Source organism: Leucoraja erinacea, chromosome 8 (assembly GCF_028641065.1).
Source record: "Leucoraja erinacea ecotype New England chromosome 8, Leri_hhj_1, whole genome shotgun sequence".
NCBI classification, from domain to species: Eukaryota; Metazoa; Chordata; class Chondrichthyes; order Rajiformes; family Rajidae; genus Leucoraja; species Leucoraja erinaceus.
Genome location: NC_073384.1, coordinates 33,311,703 through 33,334,113, shown reverse-complemented (window position 1 = coordinate 33,334,113; position 22,411 = coordinate 33,311,703). Strand labels below are relative to the sequence as shown.

General features: G+C 49.4%; 1 protein-coding gene across 3 annotated transcripts in view; it reads left to right on the top strand.

Annotated features, from left to right (window-relative positions):
- The window catches only part of LOC129699518 (ribosome-binding protein 1-like), an 81,946-nt gene extending 60,594 nt beyond the window's left edge, over positions 1–21,352 (top strand). For all 3 annotated transcript variants that reach the window (XM_055639389.1, XM_055639388.1, XM_055639390.1), the window contains 11 exons: positions 1,661–1,753; positions 2,750–2,824; positions 5,929–6,018; positions 6,395–6,487; positions 7,468–7,539; positions 8,307–8,402; positions 10,359–10,442; positions 11,810–11,902; positions 17,070–17,159; positions 19,660–19,803; positions 20,817–21,352. In XM_055639389.1, the coding sequence (XP_055495364.1) occupies positions 1,661–1,753; positions 2,750–2,824; positions 5,929–6,018; positions 6,395–6,487; positions 7,468–7,539; positions 8,307–8,402; positions 10,359–10,442; positions 11,810–11,902; positions 17,070–17,159; positions 19,660–19,803; positions 20,817–20,879 (993 nt within the window). In that variant the 3' untranslated portion in view covers positions 20,880–21,352. The remainder of the gene's footprint in view (positions 1–1,660; positions 1,754–2,749; positions 2,825–5,928; positions 6,019–6,394; positions 6,488–7,467; positions 7,540–8,306; positions 8,403–10,358; positions 10,443–11,809; positions 11,903–17,069; positions 17,160–19,659; positions 19,804–20,816) is intronic.
- The last annotated feature ends 1,059 nt before the right edge of the window (positions 21,353–22,411 follow it).

Below are 22,411 nucleotides of genomic sequence, written 5' to 3'. Positions count from 1 at the left end.
CCATGCACCCACCATCCTTTGTGTAAATTGTGGCCGTTGGAAGTCGAGAGGTAGAGAGCATCAAGAGAATTTAATTGTCATATGTACCCACAACAAAACAATGAAATTCTTACTTGCTGTAACTTTACAGGCCTGTAAACGCAATAACACATAGATAATATATAATAATCAATAATAATATTTAACCATACTGAAGAGCCCGCTTGATTGACACCCCACCCCCCACTCCCACAGTGGCAGCAGTGTGTGCGCCATCTGTCATTGGCACTGCCAATCCCAATTTTGTCAAAGGTTATGGGGAGAAGGCAGTAGAATGGGCTTGAGAGAGGAAACTCAATCAGTCATGATCGAATGGTGGAGCAGTTTCAATGGGCCGAATGGCCTAATTCTGCTGCTATGACTATGGCCATTCCACACCTACTGTTCCGACATGGCCTCCCACAGCTGCGGTCACCACACCAGGGATTGGTTCCCTGCAGGCTCCCACCCCATCTTGTTTTGGAAATGTACCACCAGTCCTCATTCTCACAGAGAGTGGTGAGTATGTAGAATTCTCTGCCTCAGAGGGCGGAGGAGGCAGGTTCTCTGGATACTTTCAAGAGAGAGCTAGATAGGGCTCTTAAAAATAGTGGAGTCAGGGGATATGGGAAGAATGCAGGAACAGGGTACTGATTGGGGATGATCAGCCATGATCACATTGAATGGCGGTGCTGGCTTGAAGAGCCAAATGGCCTACTCCTGCACCTATTGTCTGTTGTCTATTTGTAGCTGGGTTTCAGAGCTGTAGTCCCCCCACAGTGGGAGGGAGCTCAGTCACCAGGACTGTCGCTGATCTTGTAGTAAATATCACTGCATCCTTTCCAGACAAATGGCGGTAATGCCGGATCTCAAAAATGAACACTCATGGGGCGGCGCAGTGGATAGAGCCGCTGCCTCACAGCGCCAGAGACCCGGGTTCGATCCTGTCCTCTGATGTTGTCTGTGTGAAGTTTGTACGTTCTCCCTGTGACCGCGTGAGTTTCCTCCGGGTCCTCCAGTTTCCTCCCAAAGACGTGCGAGTTTGTACATTTTTGTTTAAAAGGCACCTGCCTCAACTACCTCCTCCGGCCTAGAATACAAAGTGCTGGAGTAACTCAGCGGGTCAGGCATATCTGAAGAATATGGATAGGTGACGTTTCGGATTGGGACTCTTCTTCAGAATGATTATGATGGATGTCCTCCTTGGCTTTGTAGGTTAATTGTCCTCTGTAAACTGTCCCTAGTGTGTAGGGAGTGGATGAGAAAGTGGGATAACAAAGAACTAGTGTAAACGGGTGATCGTTGGTCAGTGTGGACGGTGGGCCGAAAGGCCTGTTTCCATGCTGTCTCTCTGAACTGAACAAATGAAAGAATTGCTATTGGGAAGGTAATTCAGTAATTAACTTCATTCCAGACTGATGACTTGGAAATCCTGATTTCCCAGTAATGGGGAAAGGAGGCCACTCACCATCACCTCCTCAGCTTGCTGAGCTCTTGCCCGGATGACGGAGGGCATGCCGCCCTGTCAGGGGCCTTGGGTGGTTGAACAGGCCCTGATTCCGGTGGTGTCATTCTCTGCCGGCTGTGTGGACCCCCTCGCCTTGCCCGCCGTCTCATTCAACCTTTTGTTTGTTTCCTGCAGGAGCAGACAGACCAGCAGTTGCAGGAGTCCCACACGCAAACCATAGAGGTGCTGCTGGAGCTCTTCCCAGAGTTGTCCGTGTCCTCACCACAGGTAGGCAACACGCCAACATAGCAGAGGCAGGAGAGCAGAGTGAGTCTACTTCACATCCTGAAGGCTGAGCACAGAACCGTACAGCACAATGTCATAAGATATAGAGCTGAATTAAACTATTTGGCCATTTAATGTGATCATGGCTGATCATCCCCAATCAGAATGGGGTACTGATCAGCCATGATCACATTAAATGGCGGTGCTGGCTCGAAGGGCCGAATGGCCTACTCCTGCACCTATTGTCTATTGGCCCACTGTGTCTGCAAAGCCATTCATTCACGGATGATCTATTTTCCCTCTCAACCCCATTTTCCCTCTCAACCCAATTTTCCTGCCTTCGCCCTGTAACCTTAGACACCCTTAGTAATCAAGAACCGCTTTAAAAGTACCCAACAACTTGGCTTCTACTGCCATCTGCGGCAATGAATTCGACAGATTCACTACCCTCTGGCTAAAGAAATTCCTTCTTATCTCCATTCCAAAGGTATGTCTTATTCCGAGGCAGTGCCCTCTGGTCCTAGACTCTCCCGTTTTTATGTCGGTGCTGAACAAGATGTCAAAACGATCTCATATCTGCTTGCATATAATCCATATCCCTCCATTCCCTGCATACCCACGTGCCTATCCAAAAGCTACTTAAATGGCACTATCGCATCTGCCTCCACCACCACCCCTCGCAATGTGTTCCAGACACCCACCATCCTTTGTGTAAAATGAAACCTTACTTTTCACATCTCATTTAAACTTTGTCCCTATCACCTTAAGGCTATGCCCTCTGATCTTTGATTTTTCTAGCCTGGTAAAAAGATTGCAGGCAGTCCCCGCATTCCTAAAAAACTGTTGGCATCCCCATTTTTCCCAAACGTGGACCACCTTTTCCTATTTGTGAAGAATGTGGTTGGTCTGGAAGGGTCACAATGAGCTGAAGGGTCGTCTTTAAGCTCTCTGTGTCTGTGACTCTGCATTATTTAATAGTGATTGTACTCTGGCTTTTAGCCCCACAGTGAGTGGCTGCAGGAGTTCAGGCAGAAGGCTATGGAGTCTCTGAACCAAAGGTGCACAGATCCCTCTGTAAGTACACTGCACAAACTATGAACGTTTCCACGTGGCTAATGTGGCTTCCTGCATGCGCTAACATTTCAGTATTTTCCCGTCTGCTGATCATCAACAAACTCTGGCTTTTAGTTTAGTTAAGTTTATTGTCACGTGTACTGAGGTACAGTGAAAAGCTTTTTTGTTGCATACTATCCAGTCAGCGGAAAGACTACATGATTACAATCGAGCCGTCCACAATGTACAGATCCTGGATAAAGTGAATAATGTTTAGTGAAAGATAAAGTCCGATCAAAGATAATCCAAGGGTCACTAAGGAAGACATAAATAATCTTCCGGAAATAGCAGGGGACCGCGGGTCAAAGGAGTTGGAGGAATTGAGTGAAATCCAGGTTAGTCGGGAAGTGGTGTTGGGTAAATTGAATGGATTAAAGGCCGATAAATCCCCAGGGCCAGATAGGCTGCATCCCAGAGTACTTATGGAAGTAGCTTTAGAAATAGTGGATGCATTAGTAATAATCTTTTAAAACTCTTTAGATTCTGGAGTAGTTCCTGAGGATTGGCGGGTAGCAAACGTAACCCCACTTTTTAAGAAGGGAGGGAGAGAGAAAACGGGGAATTACAGACCAGTTAGTCTAACATCGGTAGTGGGGAAACTGCTAGAGTCAGTTATTAAAGATGGGATAGCAGCACATTTGGAAAGTGGTGAAATCATTGGACAAAGTCAGCATGGATTTACGAAAGGTAAATCATGTCTGACGAATCTTATAGAATTTTTCGAGGATGTAACTAGTAGCGTGGATAGGGGAGAACCAGTGGATGTGGTGTATCTGGACTTCCAGAAGGCTTTCGACAAGGTCCCACATAAGAGATTAGCATACAAACTTAAAGCACACGGCATTGGGGGTTCAGTATTGATGTGGATAGAGAACTGGCTGACAAACAGGAAGCAAAGAGTAGGAGTAAACGGGTCCTTTTCACAATGGCGGGCAGTGACTAGTGGGGTACCGCAAGGCTCAGTGCTGGGACCCCAGCTATTTACAATATATATTAATGATCTGGATGAGGGAATTGAAGGCAATATCTCCAAGTTTGCGGATGACACTAAGCTGGGGGCAGTGTTAGCTGTGAGGGGGATGCTAGGAGACTGCAAGGTGACTTGGATAGGCTGGGTGAGTGGGCAAATGTTTGGCAGATGCAGTATAATGTGGATAAATGTAAGGTTATCCATTTTGGTGGCAAAAACAGGAAAGCAGACTATTATCTAAATGGTGGCCGATTAGGAAAAGGGGAGATGCAGCGAGACCTGGGTGTCATGGTACACCAGTCATTGAAAGTAGGCATGCAGGTGCAGCAGGCAGCGAAGAAAGCAAATGGTATGTTAGCTTTCATAGCAAAAGGATTTGAGTATAGGAGCAGGGAGGTTCTACTGCAGTTGTAAAGGGTCTTGGTGAGACCACACCTGGAGTATTGCGTACAGTTTTGGTCTCAAAATCTGAGGAAGGACATTATTGCCATAGAGGGAGGGCAGAGAAGGTTCACCAGACTGATTCCTATGAAGAAAGACTGGATAGACTTGGTTTATACTCTCTAGAATTTAGGAGATTGAGAGGGGATCTTATAGAAACTTACAAAATTCTTAAGGGGTTGGACAGGCTAGATGCAGGAAGATTATTCCCAATGTTGGGGAAGTCCAGGACAAGGGGTCACAGCTTAAGGATAAGGGGGAAATCCTTTAAAACCGAGATGAGAAAAACTTTTTTCACACAGAGAGTGGTGAATCTCTGGAACTCTGCCACAGAGGGTAGTTGAGGCCAGTTCATTGGCTATATTTAAGAGGAAGTTAGATGTGGCCCCTGTGGCTAAAGGGATCAGAGGGTATGGAGAGAAGGCAGGTACAGGGTACTGAGTTGGATGATCGGCCATGATCATATTGAATGGCGGTGCAGGCTCGAAGGGTCGAATGGCCTACTGCACCTAATTTCTATGTTTCTATGTCACCAATGAGATAGATAGCACCCGAGGACTACTTTCTAGTTCATGATAGGATGGTTCAATAGTCTGATAACACCTGGGAAGACACAGTCCCTGAATCTGGGAGGTGATTTTGGCATCATGTTTGGCACATTCATTGTGGGCTGAAGGGCCTGTTCTTGTGTTGTTCGCCTCGAAGTTCGACATTGCCTTGTATTTTTCCTTAAATAATGAGTCTAAACTCTACACTGTACTCTATGCTTCCTATCACCTGTCACTTTAATTCTTCATCCCGTTCCCACCTCTGTCTCGTTCTAAAACATAGAATAGTACATTACAGAAAGAGGCCCACAATGTCTGTGCCAAACAGGATGCCATCTTAAACTAATCTCCTGTGCCTGCCCATATCCCTCCATTCCCTGCGTATCCATCTGATTTAATTATATTGACAGATACTGCATGGAAACAAGCCCTTTGGCCCACCGGATCCACGCCGGCCATCGGTCACCCATTCACACTAGTTCTATGTGACGCCCATTTTTCATCCACTCCCTACACACTAGGGGCAATTAACCTACAGACTCACACATCTTTGGGATGTGGGACGAAACCAAAGCACCCTGAGGAAACCCACGAGGTCACAACGAGAATGTGCAAACTTCACAAAGTCAGCACTCGAGGTCAGGATCAAACCTGGGTGCCTCTGCCCAGCTCCTCACCCCTTTCTGAGCAGTATGACCTTGGTGAGGCCACGTATAGAGCATTGTGTTCAATTTTGGTCACCCTGCTCTGGGAAGGAGGTCATTAAGCTGGAAAGAGTGCAGAGAAGATTTATGAGGATGCAGCCAGGACTCGAGGGACTGAGCTGTAGGGAAATGTTAGGCAGGCTATGCTAGGACTTCATTCCTTGCAGCGCAGGGAGATGAGGAGTGATTTTATAGAGGTCACAAAATCATGGGGGGAATAGAGAGGGTGAATGCACAGAGTTGGGGAATCAAGAACCAGAGGACCTCGCCTGAAGGTTTGGTGGTTGACAGAACCTGGAACCCGCCCTATGCTCCTGATCCTGTGCAGTACGAACCCATGACACTTTTACCATTGGAAATGTTTGCATCCATTCATTTGCATTCCTTACTGCACTTTTTTAGGATGCAGTACTGAAATTAAGAGAAGCAGAAGAAGCCCAAAGCACTTTACAAGCAGACTGTGAGCAGTACAGGACGGTTCTGGCCGAGACGGTGAGTGTGCTCAGCTCTCCTCCCCCCGATCCCCTGTGGGGGTGCCCGCACTCTCAGGGCCACTCCTTCACTTAGTCAATCACCCATTCACACTAGTTCTATGTTATCCCACTTTCTCATCCATCTTCCACACACTGGGGGGAATTTACAGGGGGACAATTAAGCTACAAACCTACACGTCTTTGGGATGTGGGGCGAAACCGGAGCATCCGGACGAAACCGGAGCACTCACAGGGAGCACGTGCAAACTCCAGACAGACAGCGCCCGAGGTCTGAATCGAACCCGGGATCTCTGGCGCTGTGAGGAAGCAGCTCTACTAGCTGCGGCACCGTGCCATCCTCTCACTCCCCCGCTCTCCTCTGTTTGTCTTCACAGGAGGGAATGCTGAGGAACCTGCAGAAAAGCGTGGAGGAGGAGGAGCTTGTGTGGAAAGCAAAGATAGCAGAGTTGGAAGCACAGGTCCAGCAGGTGAGTGCGTGGAGGCTGGGTAAAGTCGTGCCCCGCTCTGCACCCTGCCAGCTGGAGGGGCCGGGACAGTCTCTCTCATTCAGCCTCTGGACCTTTCCTATTGGGCTGCAGTCTTTCTTTACCTCTCATCACCTCTGACTCTCTCTATCTCCTTGTCTTGTCTCCTACACACTGGATAGAGTCCAGCATCAAGAAAACCCTTTAGCCCTCCACATCCATACTGACCAAGGTGCCCTATCACCGCTAGTCCCACCTGTCCACAATCCCTCCCTTTCCTATCCACGTACCTGTCCAAAAGCCTTTTAAATGTTGTTATTGTACAATCCTCAACTACTTCCTCCGGCATAGAACACAAAGAGCTGGAGGAACTCAACAGGTCAGACAGCATCTGTGAAGGGAATGGACAGGACATTTCAGGTCGGGGGCCTTCTTCAGACTGATGGAGTAGGGGGAGAATGCTGGAAGAGCGGTGGAGATGAGACAAAGCCTGGCAAGTGAGAGGTGGATACAGGGGAGGTGGTGGAGGCACACACTACAGCAGTTGAGAGGCATGTAGATCGTCTCATAAACGGGCAGCGAATAAATAGGATGTGCAGGCAGTGGAATCAGTTTGATTAACATCATATTAAGTACAGACACGGTGTGCCGAAGGGCCGGTTCCTGTGACGTCTGAATCAGACAGGTCTGAAGAAGAGTCCTGACCAGAAACGTCACCTATTGGTATTCTCCAGGGATGCTGCCTGAGCTGCTGAGTTACTCCAGCACTTTGTGTCGTTTCTTGTTCTGTACTGTTCTCCCAGTGCTGCTCCATGAATCAATTTCTCTCGCACAGTGAGGTAGTTTGATGTAATTTAAACTGCTTGTGGTGTGAGCAGCCCGGTGTGATCCTTCTATGCCCTGCTGTACCGAGGTGTGTGTTACCGCAGTGGTGAACGAGGCCCAGGACATTGTAAGGAATATTTTATGTGTTTATTTCACAGGCACAATCACAAGTTAAAACGTCAGAGGCCACCGTGGAGAAGCTGAAGCTAGATTCCCAAACCAGCGAGCAGGTAGGTCTCCACTTAGCTCCAGGGGTTCAGGTGGGGTATCAGTGTTTATTATTGTCACCTGTACTGCGTTGTAGGGACATGGTACCCAATCAAATCCAATCACGCCACACATGAGTACAGTCACGTATAGTGGCCAAACAAACGTACGACAGGTAAAACGAAGAGAAAAATATCAGAGTGCAGAATATAGTGTTACAGCGGTACAGTTATAGACAATAGACAATAGGTACAGGAGTAGGCCATTTCGCCATTCAAGCCAGCACCACCATTCATTATGATCATGGCTGATCATCCCCAATCAGTACCCCGTTCCTGCCTTCTCCCCATATCCCCTGACTCCGCTAGTTTTAAGAGCCCTATGTAGCTCTCTCTTGAAAGCATCCAGAGAACCTGCCTCCACCGCCCTCTGAGGCAGAGAATTCCACAGACTCACCACTCGCTGTGAGGAAAAGTTACAGGGGAAATGTCCCAATGTCTACAATGAGGTAGGTTGGAAGATCAGCACTAGCAGCCAACATCGGTCTGGCCTGGTTCCCCGGCTCTAGATCCTGGTCGGCCCTGGACCCATGTCTAGGTAAATTATAGGAGCGAATTAGGCCATTTGGCCCATCAAGTCTATTCCACCATTTAATCCTGGATTTCCATGGATCTCTAGCCTCTCTGTCCCAAACGTGGTCATACTCAGCACTCTCGCAAGGGGTTTAACAGACACAGTATCTCTGAGTGAAGTGTGTGATCGACAGGTAACTCTCCCTTCTCTCCTGCAGCTGAAGGATTTGGTCATTGAGCTGGAGGATCAACTGAAGCAGCAGATAGAGACGGATCACACTCGGTGTCAGACCTACTCGGTGGAGGTGAAGGAGGTAGGTATGGCCGCGACCCGCTCTTCCCTTCTCCCGCCTCCATGAGTTCCATTCTTGCAGCATCACATTCCAGTTACCTCATATTAGGCATAGAGTCTCACAGCGTGGAGACAGGCCCTTCATCCCAACTTGCCTGTGTTTAGCCCTTATCCCTCTAAACCTCTGCTATCCATGTACTTGTCTAAATGTTTCTTGAATGTTACAATAGTACCTGCCTCAATTATCTCCTCTCCATCCTTTGTGCATAAAAAAAAGTCACCCCTCAGGTTCCTATTATTTCTTTTCCCCCCCTCACTGTGAACCTATGTTCTCTGGTTCTTGATTCCCCTACTCTGGACCAGAGACTGTGCATCTACCTGATCTATTCCTCTCTTGATTTTACACAGCTTTATAAGATCACCCTTCATCCTCCTGCGCTTCAAGGAATAGAGTCCTAGCCTGCTCAACCTCTCCCTATAGCTCAGGACCTCATGTCCTGGCAACATCCTTGTAAATCTTCTCTGCACCCTTTCCAGCTTGACAACATCTCACCTATAATGGGCTGACCAAAACTGAACACAATACTCGAAATGCCGCCTTGCCATTGTCTTATACAACTGCAACATGACCTCCCAACTTATTGCGCAGTAATTTATTATATTATTGATTATTATATATTTATCTGCGCGTTCATGCATCAATGGCCTGTTAAGCTGCAGCGTAAAGACATTGCTCTGTAGCGATACACATCATTGGTCCCTGGAGTGTTACGTGTATTTCTGGTCACCCCATGACGGGAAGGATGTGGAGGCTTTAGAAAGGGTCCATGTCCATAACTCCATGAAAATGGCAACATAAGCAGATTGAGTGATCGAAAAGACATACGATATGCTTGCCTTCATCGGTTGGGGCATTGCGTGTAAGAGTCAGGAAGTCATGTCAGGCACCTTCTTCTCCACCAATCCAGGCTTTATAGGACTTTGGTTAGGCCGCATTTGGAGTAATGTGTATACAGTTGTGGTCGCCGCATTATAGGAAGGTTAGTGGAGACTTTGGAGAGGGTGCAGAGGAGGTTTAGCAGAATGCTGCCGGGATAGGGAGTATTAACCACAGGGAGAGGTTGGACAGACTTGGATTGTTTTCTCTGGGACACCGGAGGTTGTGGGGGAGATCTTTCAATCAATCAATGGCTGATCTGCAGGAAGGAGCAGGTGGGGTCTGTGACTGGGAAGCTGTGCCACCAGTGCTCAGGAGCAGTGTCTTGCCTGCCGGTTGATCCAATCTTGTTGACCTATACTCAACCTCTCTCGTTTTTCATCCCTCACCCTATCTCCCGTTGCCTGACGATGCCATTAAACTGGAAAGAGTGCAGAGATAATTGTACGAGGGTGTCACCAGGACTTGAGGCCCCGAGCTGTAAGGAGAGGTTGGGCACGCTGGGACTTCATTCCTTGGAGTGTGGGAGGTTGTGATCTGAGAGAGATGTATAGGATCATGTGGGCCATAGATAGGCTTTTCCAAAGCCTTCACATCCTTCCTGAAATTGGGTGACCAGATCTGAACACGATATTAAAAGTGCAGCCAAACAAAGATCTTACAGAGCTGCATCAATAGCCGGTTTAAACAGCAAGTGCGGAGATGATGGAAGGCGACATATTGTAAGCATTATGGGGCTGGTGTGACCAGCTCCAAGACTCATTCTTACACCTCACCCCATGACCCCAGAAGCCCTGTTGGCCCTTGGTGTTGGGGTACCTGGTGGCTGTAACTCATGTGTAGGGGAGTGGTGGGATCGGGGGTGGGGGGGGGGGGGGGGGGATTGGGGGAGTGTAGGGAGAGGGAGAATACAACTTGTTTGGTGCGTGCTGGTTGGCAGGGACCTGATGGGCTGAAGGGCCTCCCTTAACCCTGCCGCTTGGCGCACTGGCTTGTTGCTCTGCGCACGGTCGCTAACTTGTTTCCTCTCTTCATTGGCAGCTGAGCGACCTCCTAATGGAGTCACAGAGCCAGCTGGAGGCAGCCAATCGGGATGTCCAGAAACACAGCGAGGAGCTCTCATTGGTGAGGATGATGCACCTTCACCTCCACCAATCCAGGCAGCATTATGGTGGACCTCCTCCCATCCTGGCCCCTTGCAGGAACCCTGTGCAGGTTGAGGAGCTGCACGCAATCATGCCTCCATCACAGGGTTTTAGCTACAGGGATATGTTGGACAGATTGGGATTGTTTTCTCTGGAATGTTGTCGGTTGAGGGGAGACCTGATAGAAGTGTATAAAATAATAAGAGGCATAGATAGGGTAGGTAGTCAGAAGCTTTTTCCTCCCCAGGGTGGAAATGCCAAAGACCAGAGGGCACAGATTTGAGGTGAGAGGGGCAAAGTATAAAAGAGATGTGCAGGGGAGGCTTTTATAGAGAGTGGTGAGTGCCTAGAACCCACTGCCAGTGGTGGTGGTGGAATCGGATACGAAAGTGGCATTTAAGAGGTTTGTGGATAGATACATGGATATGCAGGAAATGGAGGGATATACACCATGTGCAGGAAGAGGAGAATAGTTGATCTTGACATCATGTTCAGCGTGGACATTGTGCCTGTGCTGGCCTGTTCCCATGCTGTTCTTAATTCTATTTTTTGTGCTCTTTTATTTGTCTTTATCCATCCTCGGCCCTCGTCCTGTTCCATGGGTCAAGGGGAGGGGCCTGTTCTATCTACTGTAGTAAACTAGAGCCCAGATAAGTGTCAGTGAGGCTGGTAGCAGACTGGTCGTGGCCAGGGCACCAACCTTGCCGAGTAGCCAACATCCCACCCGGACAGGGCAGGCCTGACATTTGGAGCTTCCCAGAGCGGTCTGATGCCTGAACCACCTGAGGCAGGAACATCATACTCCGCACCACACCAGCCGACCATCGCAGGCATGGTGGTGCAGCAGGTAGAGCCGCTGCCTCACAGCGCCCAGTTCAATCCTGACCTCGGGTGCAGTCTGTGTGCAGTTTGCGCGTTCTTCCTGTGACGGTGTGGGTTTCCTCCAGGTGCTCCTGTTTCCTCCCACATCCCAAAATGGGTGCTTTTGTAGGTTAATCGGCGTCTGTAAATTGTCCCGAGTGTAGCGAGTGGATGAGAAAGTGGGATGACATGGAACTCGTGTGAACGGGTGATCATTGGTCAATCAATCAAGGTCTGCTGGCTACAAGTGTCTGGGCAGATGGTGTGGTGCAGTGTGTGTTGCCCGTACAGTGGCGATGAGTGCTGGAGCACCCTGTCCTCCCCACTGTCACCCTGCACCCATCTGCCCACAGCCCCCTGCGCCGGCTCGGAGGGCAGGGGAACCATGGTCTTCCCAGTGGCAGGCCCCGCGGTAGTGTGGAGGGGCGATGTGTCGGGTCGGAGTTTAACAGCCCTCTCTTGTCCCCGAAACGCTTGAAACAACAGGTGCGGCAGCAGCTATGCGACATGGAGGTTCATGTGCATCACGGGGTGCCAGTCGAGATGGCCGGTGGCGAGGCCCAGCAAGGAACTGCCGAGGTGAGCTGGCCGTGCATGGACGTGAGACCTGGCATTACACGCCCCTCCCCTCAACCCCCCCCCGCATGTGTACCGTGTGCAGATGGGTCAACCCCAGCAGTCAGTGACGCCCGGTATAGCCGGCAACTCCTCCCTGAACCCCCTCTTTACGTTAGGGTTTATTATTGACACATGTACCGAGGTACAGTCCGTGCCGGCCAGCAGTAACGTCTCCTTCCTCCCTAACCCCCACCTGTGTCATACGTTAGGGTTTAGTAGATATTTTCATGGTTTTTTTACAGCGGAGATGATAAGTTTTGATTAGTAAGAGAGTCAAAGGTTACAATGAGAAGGCAGAAAAATGTGGTTGGGGGAAAAATAGATCAGCCTTGATGAAATGGCAGAGCAGATTTGATGGGCTGAATGGCCTAATTATGCTCCTATGTCTTATGGTTTATCACATGTATGGAGGTACAGTAAAAAAGCCTTCAAGTCTGAAGAAGGGTCACAACCCCAAATGTCACCTATCCATGTTTTCCAGGGATGTTGCCTTACATGCTGAGTTACTCCAGCACTTTGTGTCTATCTTTGGTGAGAAGCTTTGGTGTAAAGCAGGGGTCTCCAAACTATGGCCCGCGGGCCACATCTGGCCCGCCACAAGATTTTATCCGGCCCGCAGCAAGCTCTTAACACGTTCCGTGCGCGGGCTGTTTAGCAGGTTCTGGGGTAGCGCAGCTTTAGAGATGCAATGCGGAAACAGACCCTTCGCCCATCGAAGCGATACCCTACACGCAAGCATTACACACACTCGGGACAAATTTAATTAACCTGCAAACGTGGAGCGTGGGAGGAAATCAGAGCACCTGGAGAAAACCCATGCTGGTACAAACTCCGTACTGACAGTTTGTAGGGTGAAAATGAGAAGCTGGAGCGACTTGGGTGGGGGAGAGATGGAGAGAGAGGGAATATTGGGGCTACCTGAAGTGAGAGGAATCTATATTCATACCAGGTGGTGCCCAAGCGAAATATGAGATGCTGTTCCTCCAATTAGCGTTTAGCCTCACTCTGACAATGGAGGAGACTAAGGACAGAAAGGTCTGTGTAGGAATGGGAAGGAGGATTAAAGTGTCCAGCAACTGGGAGATCAGGTTGGTTCAGGCGGGCTGGTGTTCCGCTGAACGACCGCCCAGTCTGCGTTTGGTCTCAGCGATGTATAAGAGTCCACATCTCGAACAACGAATACAGTAGATGAGGTTTGAGGAGGTGCAAGTGAACCTCTGACTAACCTGAAAGGACTGTTTGAGTCCCTGGACATTAGCGAGACCAAACGCAGTCTGGGCGATCGTTTCGCGGATCACCTTTTCTCAGCCCGTGTGACCTGCACCGACCTCTCTGTCCTCGGTCTCCTTCATTGTCAGAGTGAGGCTAAACGCAAATTGGAGGAGCAGCATGTCATATTTCGCTTGGGCAGCTGTAGCCAAGTGGTATGAATATTGATTTATCTCACTTCAGGTAGCCCCGGCATTCCCTCTCACTCTATCAATCCCCCACGCAAGCTGCACTAGCTTCTCATTTTCACCCTAAAAACAGCCTGTTTCCTTTATCATTGTTACTTTTTGCCAATTTCTCATACATTGTTCTTTATCTCTCCACATCACGGTCTATATTTCTCGTTTCCCTTATCCCTAACCAGCCTGAAGAAGGGTCTCGACCCGAAACATTACCCATTCCTTCTCTCCAGAGATGATGCCTGTCCCGCCAAGTTTCTCCAGCTTTTTGTGTCTATCTTCGGTTTAAACCAGCATCTGCGGTTACTTCTTACACATAATTACAATCAAGTTGAACTCAAGTATAATAAATAGATACATAGTCATAGAATCATACAACATGGAAACAAGGTTTCAGCCCATCTTGCCCATGCTGACTAAGATGTTCCATCTACACTAGTCCCGCCTGTCTGCTTTTGGCCCATATCCCTCCAAACCATGTACCCATTCAAATTATTTTAATTTATTTTAAAGATTGTGCATTAATCCTATATAATCCTCTCATGAGCTTATACACAACTAACAGGCCCTTCGACCCTCTGAGTCTGCACCGACCAGCAATACCCAGACACAAATTCTAACCTCCACACTAGGGACAATTAACTTACGAATCTGCACGTCTATGGAATGTGGGAGGAAACCGGAGCACCCGGGGAAAACCCACGCGATTACAGGGGGAACATACAAACTCCATACAGACAGCATCTGGGGTCAGGATCGAACCCGTATCTCTGGCTCTGTAAGGCAGCAACTCTACCGCTGCACCACTGTGCCACCAAAGTGCAGAATATAGTATTAACTAACATCTGCAGTTGTTTGTTTCATTTCTATTCAATGATAATCCCTTACTTGGTTATAGCAGACACTCGGCAATAATGGACATTCCCTTCCCCCCCTCCCAGGTCCGTTATACCGAGGGTTTGATGTATGCTTTCTGTGCCACCTTCCCGCTGTGTGCCCAACTGCCCCTTACCCCCGTCCCTTATCCCTGTTCACCATCTGTGTGCCCACCATCCACCCGACTGTGTGCCCACCATCCACCCGACCGTGTGCCCGTGTGCCCACCATCCACCCGACCGTGTGCCCACCATCCACCCGACTGTGTGCCCACCATCCACCCGACCGTGTGCCCACCATCCACCCGACTGTGTGCCCACCATCCACCCAACTGTGTGTGCCCGTGTAACTGTGTGCCCACTATCCACCGACGACTCCACCCAACTGTGTGCCCACTATCCACTGTGTGCCCACCCAACTGTGTGCCCACACTGTGTGCCCACCCAACTGTGTGCCCCCACTGTATCCACCATCCACCCCGACTGTGTGCCCACCACTGTGTGCCCACATCCACCCCAACTGTGTGCCCACCATCCACCCAACTGTGTGCCCGTGTGCCCACCATCCACCCGACCTGTGTGCCCGTGTGCCCACCATCCACCCGACTGTGTGCCCACCATCCACCCGACTGTGTGCCCACCATCCACCCGACTGTGTGCCCACTATCCACCCAACTGTGTGCCCGTGTGCCCACCATCCACCCGACGACTGTGTGCCCACCATCCACCCGACCGTGTGCCCACCATCCACCCGACTGTGTGCCCACCATCCACCCGACTGGCTGACTGTGTGCCCACCATCCACCCAACTGTGTGCCCACCATCCACCCAGTGTGTGCCCACCATCCACCCGGCTGTGTGCCCACCATCCACCCGGCTGTGTGCCCGTGTGCCCACCATCCACCCGGCTGTGTGCCCACTATCCACCCGACTGTGTGCCCACCATCCACCCGGCTGTGTGCCCACCTACTCCCTGCCCACCATGTCCTGGCAGCCACGGCCTTCACTGGCCATCCATCGGCTCGCAGCCACAGTAACCCTGCTCCTTGCCTCTCCAATTTAAAGCAAAACCCATCCCTCTCCACTGCCTCTCTACCCAGGTGCGCACACATTTCCCCCCACCCCAGTCACCCTGCTCCTTTCTCTGCCTCCGTACATTCATCTCCCATTTCCCTTTTATCCCTCCCTCTTTCCCTCCACCCCTGTCCCCTCATGCTTTACATTTCCCTCTTCATCTTATCTCCTTATCTGACACCCTTTTGTCTCCTTTTCACCCCCAGCCTTGATCGCCTACTCCACCCATCTGTCGTGCAGCCCCCTCACCTGTATCCACCTTTGTCTTGCCCCAACCTCTCTTTTCCAGCTTTCTCCCCCCTACTCCAGTCTGAAGAAGGGTCCCCACCTGAAAGGTCGTCTGTCCATTCCCTCCATGGATGCTGCCTGACCCACTGAGTTCCTAGTTGCTGATATTTTTACGTATATTCTGTTTCCCCTCTGAAGGTAAATCATTACCCAAGGGTGAGGTGGAGATTACGATAGGAAGATCTTCCTGGACATCATTGGCAGAGGCCCACTTTCTAGTCTGGTGTCACCAGCTTTCTCCACTGTTTAATGTATTTATTGTCACGTGTACAAAGATGCTGTGAAAAGCTTGTTCTATAGAAACATAGAAACTAGGTGCAGGAGTAGGCCATTCGGCCCTTCGAGCCTGGACCGCCACTCAATATGATCATCCAACTCAGTATCCTGTACCTGCCTTCTCTCCATACCCCCTGATCCCTTTCGCCACAGGGGCCACATCCAACTACCTCTTAAATATAGCAAATGAACTGGCCTCAACTACCTTCTGTGGCAGAGAATTCCAGAGATTCACCACTCTCTGTGTGAAAAATGTTTTCCTCATCTCGGTCCTAAAAGATTTCTCCCCCTTATCCTTAAACTGTGACCCCTTGTTCTGGACCGCATGTGCCATCCAGTCAAATTACCCCATACACGAGTATAAAGGATCCTCTTCTGGAACAGCATGCAGAGAGCCGCCATGTTACAGCGCCATCTTGCAACTTCCAAATCTCTGACAAGCCCCATCTTGGCTCATGGAGATCTGCAGTTTAAGGCCGGGTGTCCTGGCGACACTGGATGGATGAAGTAGGGGTTGGCCTGGCCCAGCGCCATGCCGTGGGCACCTTCCATCGCTGCTCCATGCAGCTGCCGCAGCTGCGCATGATCCCCTCGCCCACCTGGCTGCTATAGGACCTCCCGCGGCCACCTCCACCACTCGCGACCACCGCAAACAGTGCCCGTGTTTAGGATGCTCTCCTGTACTCAAGTAACCTGGTGAACCTAGCCTGCATTCCCTGAAATGTACAAACAGAACATAAAACTCTACACAGACCCGAGGTCAGGATGGAACCTGAGTCTCTGGCGCTGTGTGACAGTGGCTCTACCAGCTATGCCAGTTTTTGGTATGTTCTGTTTACGAACAGGCATGTTCTGCCCCATGGACACTGCTTAACCCGCTGAGCATTCCTGGCAGTTTTCACTGCTGTTATTAGTTCAGTTTAGTTTAGAGATACAGCGTGGAAACAGGCCCTTCAGCCCACCGAGTCCGCACCGACCAGCGATCCCCGCATATTAACACTATCCTAGGGACAATTTACACGTACACCAAGCCAGTTAGTCTACATACCTGTACGTCTTTGGAGTTGTTGCCGGATCGTGTTACTGCATGGGGTCGGGATGGGATGGTTTGGGGGGAGACTGTGCAGGATCCGGACCCTGACACATGTTTGTACAATCCTCTCTCAGGCCCAACGATCAGCACTGGAACTGCAGGAAGAGCTGGAGAAGTTGCGGGCAGCGAGGAGCGGCGATAGTGAGGACCTCCTTCAGCTAAAGGTAGTCCCGGCTTACTCACGCAGTTAGACACAGTGTGGAAATAGGCCCATCGGCCCACTGCGTCCATACCGACCATCAATCTCCCGTTCACACTTGCACCAAGGGGCGATTTACAGAGGCCAATTAATCTACAAATCTGCATGTCTGTGGGATGTGGGAAGAAACCGGACACCCGGAGAAAATGCAGATGGTCACAAGGAGAATGTGCAAACTCAGCCACTCAAGCTTGGCTGGAACCCGGGTGCCTCTCCCGACATCCTTGTCCCTTCCTAAGGAGTACAAGACATTGATGATGCTGCATGTATAGTGCACTGTGTTCAGTTTTGGTCAGCCCTTCAGTCCAACTTGCCCATGCTGACCAAGATGCATCGTACACTAGTCCCACCTGCCCATGTTTGACCCATATCCCACTAAACCTTTCCTATCCATGTACCTGGTCAAGTATCTTTTCAAATGTTGTTATAGTACCTGCCTCAACTACCTCCCCTGGAAGCTTGTTCCATATGCCCACTATCTTCTATGGGGAAATGGTGCTCCTCAGTCTATTCCCTCACCTTAAACCTATGTCCTCTGATTCTTGATTCCCCTCCTTTGGGTGAATGCACAGAATATTTGACCCAATCTATTCCCCTCATGATTTTATACATCCTTGATCCTCCTGTGCTGCAAGGAATAGAGTCCTCGGCTGCCCAATCAAACTGGACAACGTCTGTAGCTTTGCCCTCAACAGCCTCTTTGGTCCCTTTTTGGAGAAACAAGCAAATTGGTAAAGAGAGAGTGGTGGCTATATGGAACAAGCTACCAGAGAATATCATTGAGGCAGGTACATTAACAACAATTAACAACAAACCACTTGGATAGGAAAGGTTTAAAGGGATATGGGCCATGCATAGGCAGGTGGGACTACTGATGATGGGGCATCTTGGTTGGCATGAGCAAGTTGGGCCGAAGGGACTGTTTCCAGGCTAAATAGCCCCTGTCCCACTTGGGCGACCTCTGGTGAGTTTGCCTGTGACCCATAGTCGCGGCAAGGTCGCCACGAGGTCGTAAGAGGTCTTTGTCACTCTCCTTCATGGTGGAGAGTGGTCTGATGGTCTTCGTCACTCTCCTTCATGGTAGTGAGCCGATGCTTCAGCTAGGTCGTCGTGTATTTTTGAAGATGCTATACATTGAACGCGACTAAAAATACGTCGCCGTGGGAAAAATGCTTTAGTCGTAGGTCTAGTCGAAGCCGGTCGTAATAGATCCTGATGCTAGTCATAGGCAGTCGAAGGTGGTCATAGGTAGTCAAAGGTAATAACTCTGGGATGAAAAAAAGGTAATTTAAACAGCAGAACGTCACCTCTGTCACTCCAAGGCATGTTCATTCATAGCTGGAGAGGAGGCTTGTGTTATAAAGATGGCACCAAAAAGGCAGCAGCGCAGGGGGAGGGCACAACTCTAAACAAAACCTGCCATGCAGGTGTTGATCAACCCAAGAGAAGGAGTGGCAGGAGTTGATGCCACAGGAGGTGATAGTGCAGGAGGAGGTGGCCCTGCATGAGAGACCCCTGGAGGAGGAGACCAGGGTGGTAGTATATGTCCCCACCACCACCCCATCCTTCACTGCCTCATTTGAAGGCACCAAGCAGCCCTTTCTCCTGTATCTGACACAGCATCAGGCAGATGCCCCATTGGTGGTGAGGGAGGGCTGGGGGATGGTTATGCCCTACACCTTCACCAGGCAGCAGGAGGGGGACCTTGAGGAATGGTTCCAGCAGAATGCCATCCTGTACGAAAAGGAAAATGAGGGGTACATGGACAGGGTACATGGCATGCTTGCCATCCACTGCCCCACATGTGTGCTTAAAGTTCCATCTTTTGTCAAAGCCCAGCGCCACTCTCTTCCAGTCATCTGGTGTACTGGGACAGTCCATTACATCATCTCCATTCACCCATTGAGACCTCTTCTTGTGCTTCCCCTTCACCCTTGCTCTTCCCCTTCTGCCTTTCTTAAAAGGCTGCTGAAGCAAAAGGGCTACTGCAAACAGCAGTAGTATTTTTACTAACATCCTCCAAACTAGTTCCTTCCTTGCTTGCAAGGTTCAGAATGATTTAAAAAAACCCTGGAAGGCAGCATTTTTTAGTGAGAAAAAAATGCAGACATGACATCATTTTATCAGGTGATCATTTGAGCTGTAGACACTCGTCACTGGTGTGGTCCTCTGAGGTGGAAGGGGGTCGTGCTCATTCACGGACCAATTTGCCATCGACCATCCTCGAGTAAAACGTACAAGAATCAAGCCAATCTTCAACATAGTCGAAGGAGGTCTTCTTCATAGTCAAGGGAGGTCTTCAACATAATCATAGGAGGTCGTACACATAGTCATGGAAGGTCGTAGGTCACCGCGACCTTGATTTTTGTTTAGTCGCTTAAGGTCGTCAAAGGTCGCGGTGGAGGTCTCCTAAGTGGAGCAGGGGCTTTTGACTCTATGACTGCAACTATATGCTCTTTTGATAGGAAAGGCTTGACAAGGAAAAGAAAATGACCAAGGATTTGGGGCAGACTGCCAGCAAACTACAGCAAATGCTGAAGACCACCCAGGAACAACTGGACAAGGAGAAGGAGACCGTGCAGAGGCTGCTAGGTGCAGGAGAGGGAAAGGTTGGTGTAGCACCTCAACAACCCTGGCACGGCAAACATGTCATCCATGTACCTCTGCCGTCTAGCATTCACTCCATCGAGGCACCTCGCTCTCGCCTCTCTTAGCTGCTCTTCTGTACGCCAGTGTGCGCACACTCCCCGTCTTCCTGTCTCACTTTGTAGTCAGCCCCTCCTGTTCCACCAGCATAGACCACAGCCATCAGGAATGAGTACAACCAACCTACCTCTCCTTCTCCTCTAGAGGGAGCTGATAAAGGCAGGCAGCCTGTGTGTATGAACATAAACCTATTCAGCACAGGAACAGGCCTTTCAGCCTACAATGTCCATGATGAACAAGATGCTGTTAAATTTGCATGTGATCCATGCCCCTCCATATCCATGTGCCTAACCAAAAGCCTCTTGCGCACCACCCTGGCAGTGCGTGCCAGGTGCTCACCTCCCTTTTCGATTTTTAAAATCTACTTGCCCACACATCTCCTTAAAATATTTTTTTGAGTGCCTGCATTTTCCAAGTTTGTCCAACCTCTCCCTGCAGCAAATACCTTCTAACCTAGGCAGCTTTCTGTTAAGAATACAGTGCTGGAGTAACTCAGCAGGTCAGGCAGCATCCCTGGAGAACACAGCATCAGAGGCCCGGGTTCAATCCTGACCTCAGATGCCGTCTGTGTGAAGTTTACACATTCTCCCTGTGACCACAAGAGTTTCTTCCGGTTGCTCCGGTTTCCTCTCACATGTGGTTTTGTAGGTTTTCCTCTCACATGTGAAACCCTTCTTCAGACTTTTGTAGGTTAATCAGCCTCAGTAATTGCAGGGCCTTTTTCCATGCTGTATCTCTAAACGAAACACTTTGAGTTCTACACGAGATCTGCATCAGCATTCTGGTAAACCTCGCCCACACTCTCTGCAAAGCCTCCATGTCCTTCCTGTAATGGGGTGACCAGAACTGCTTAAAATACTCCAATCGTAGCCTGGCCAGGATGCTAAGTGATGCTGTTCTCTGCTTCTTTTTACAGGGAGAGGAAGAGGAAGGGCCAGTGTTGGTGGAGGACGGATTAAAGGAGGGCACGTCAGTCTGAGCAAGGGCCGCCCACAGTAAACACTACTCAATCTTGCCAGATGCCTTATAATGATTCTTATGCCTTTCCTAAACCACCTGCTCAGTATTGTACTGTAGTTAACCAAGGAGTTAGTGAGCCAAACACAATTTTGAGAAAAGTTGCTGCCATCAATAATGTTATTGTTTATTGAAAAAAGCTTTATTTGATTCCCCCCCCCCCCCCCCCCCCCCCCCCTTCATTTCAAAACACATTCCATCAGACTTGGGCTGAAGCTGATGTCCTGCGATTGGGTCTGACTGTTCTGTTTACGTTAGAAGGGAACCGCAATGTACTTCTGGGGAGTGTATGTTGCATTGTGCAATCCATTATTGTCTGCCTTCTGTCTAGAAAGCGGGGGAACGAACGGCAAATCTCAGCCAATGACCTTTGAGGAATTCTTTCCTTTTTATTTCCAAAGTTGTCCATCAAATCAATAAAACATTGTAACCATTGGTGTGTGACCCAGTTTTCTTTTCCATCAGCCAATATAATTACAGACTTGCCCGATCCTAGTCATTCCTTCTCTCCCGAATGACAGATGGTACAGAAGCTTGAAAGCACGCACCACCAGACTCAGGAACAGCTTCTTCCTCTCTGTTATTAGGATTATAGGCGGTCCATCCATAAGCAAGAGTACTGTCCGATTCACCTCTACCCCATTGGACGTTGACTATGGAACTGATACGCTACAATGGATCAGTTCCTGCAGCCAATAGAGGGCAGCCAATGTAACTCCACTTTTTATGAATGGAACCCGAGAGAAAACGGGGAATTATTTGTTATCAGTTAGCCTTACATCGGTAGTGGGGAAGATGCTGGAGTCGATTGTTAAAAATAAATAGCAGTATTAAAGATAAAGATTAAAGATAAATAGCAGTGTCTTTGCAACATAGTGACAGGATCAGTCAAAGCCAGCATGGATTTATGAAGGGGAAATCATGCTTGACTAATCTTTTGGAATTTTTTTGAGGATGTCACAAGTAGAATGGATAAGGGAGAGCCAGTGGATGTGGTGTATCTGGACTTTCAAAAAGCCTTTGAAAAGGTCCCACAAGAGATTAGTGTGCATAATTAGAGCACATGGTATTGGGGGTAAAGTATTGATATGGATAGAGATCTGGTTGGCAGGCAGGAAGCAAAGAGTAGGAATTAACTGGTCCTTTTCAGAATGGCAGGCAGTGACTAGTGGGGTGCCGCGAGGCTCGGTGCTGTGACCCCAGTTGTTTACCATATATATTAACGATTTAGACGAGGGAATTAAAACTCTCTATAAGTTTGCGAATAACACAAAGTTGGGTGGCAGTGAGAGCTGCGAGGAGGATGCTATGAGGCTGCAAGGTGACGGATAGGATGGGTGAGTGGGCAGAAGCATGGCAGATGCAGTATAATGTACATAAATATGAGGTTATCCACTTTGGTGGCAAGAACAGGAAGGCAGTTTATTATCAGGAATGTCATATTAGGAGAAGGGGAGGTGCAACGAGACCTGGGTATGCTTGTACATCAGTCAC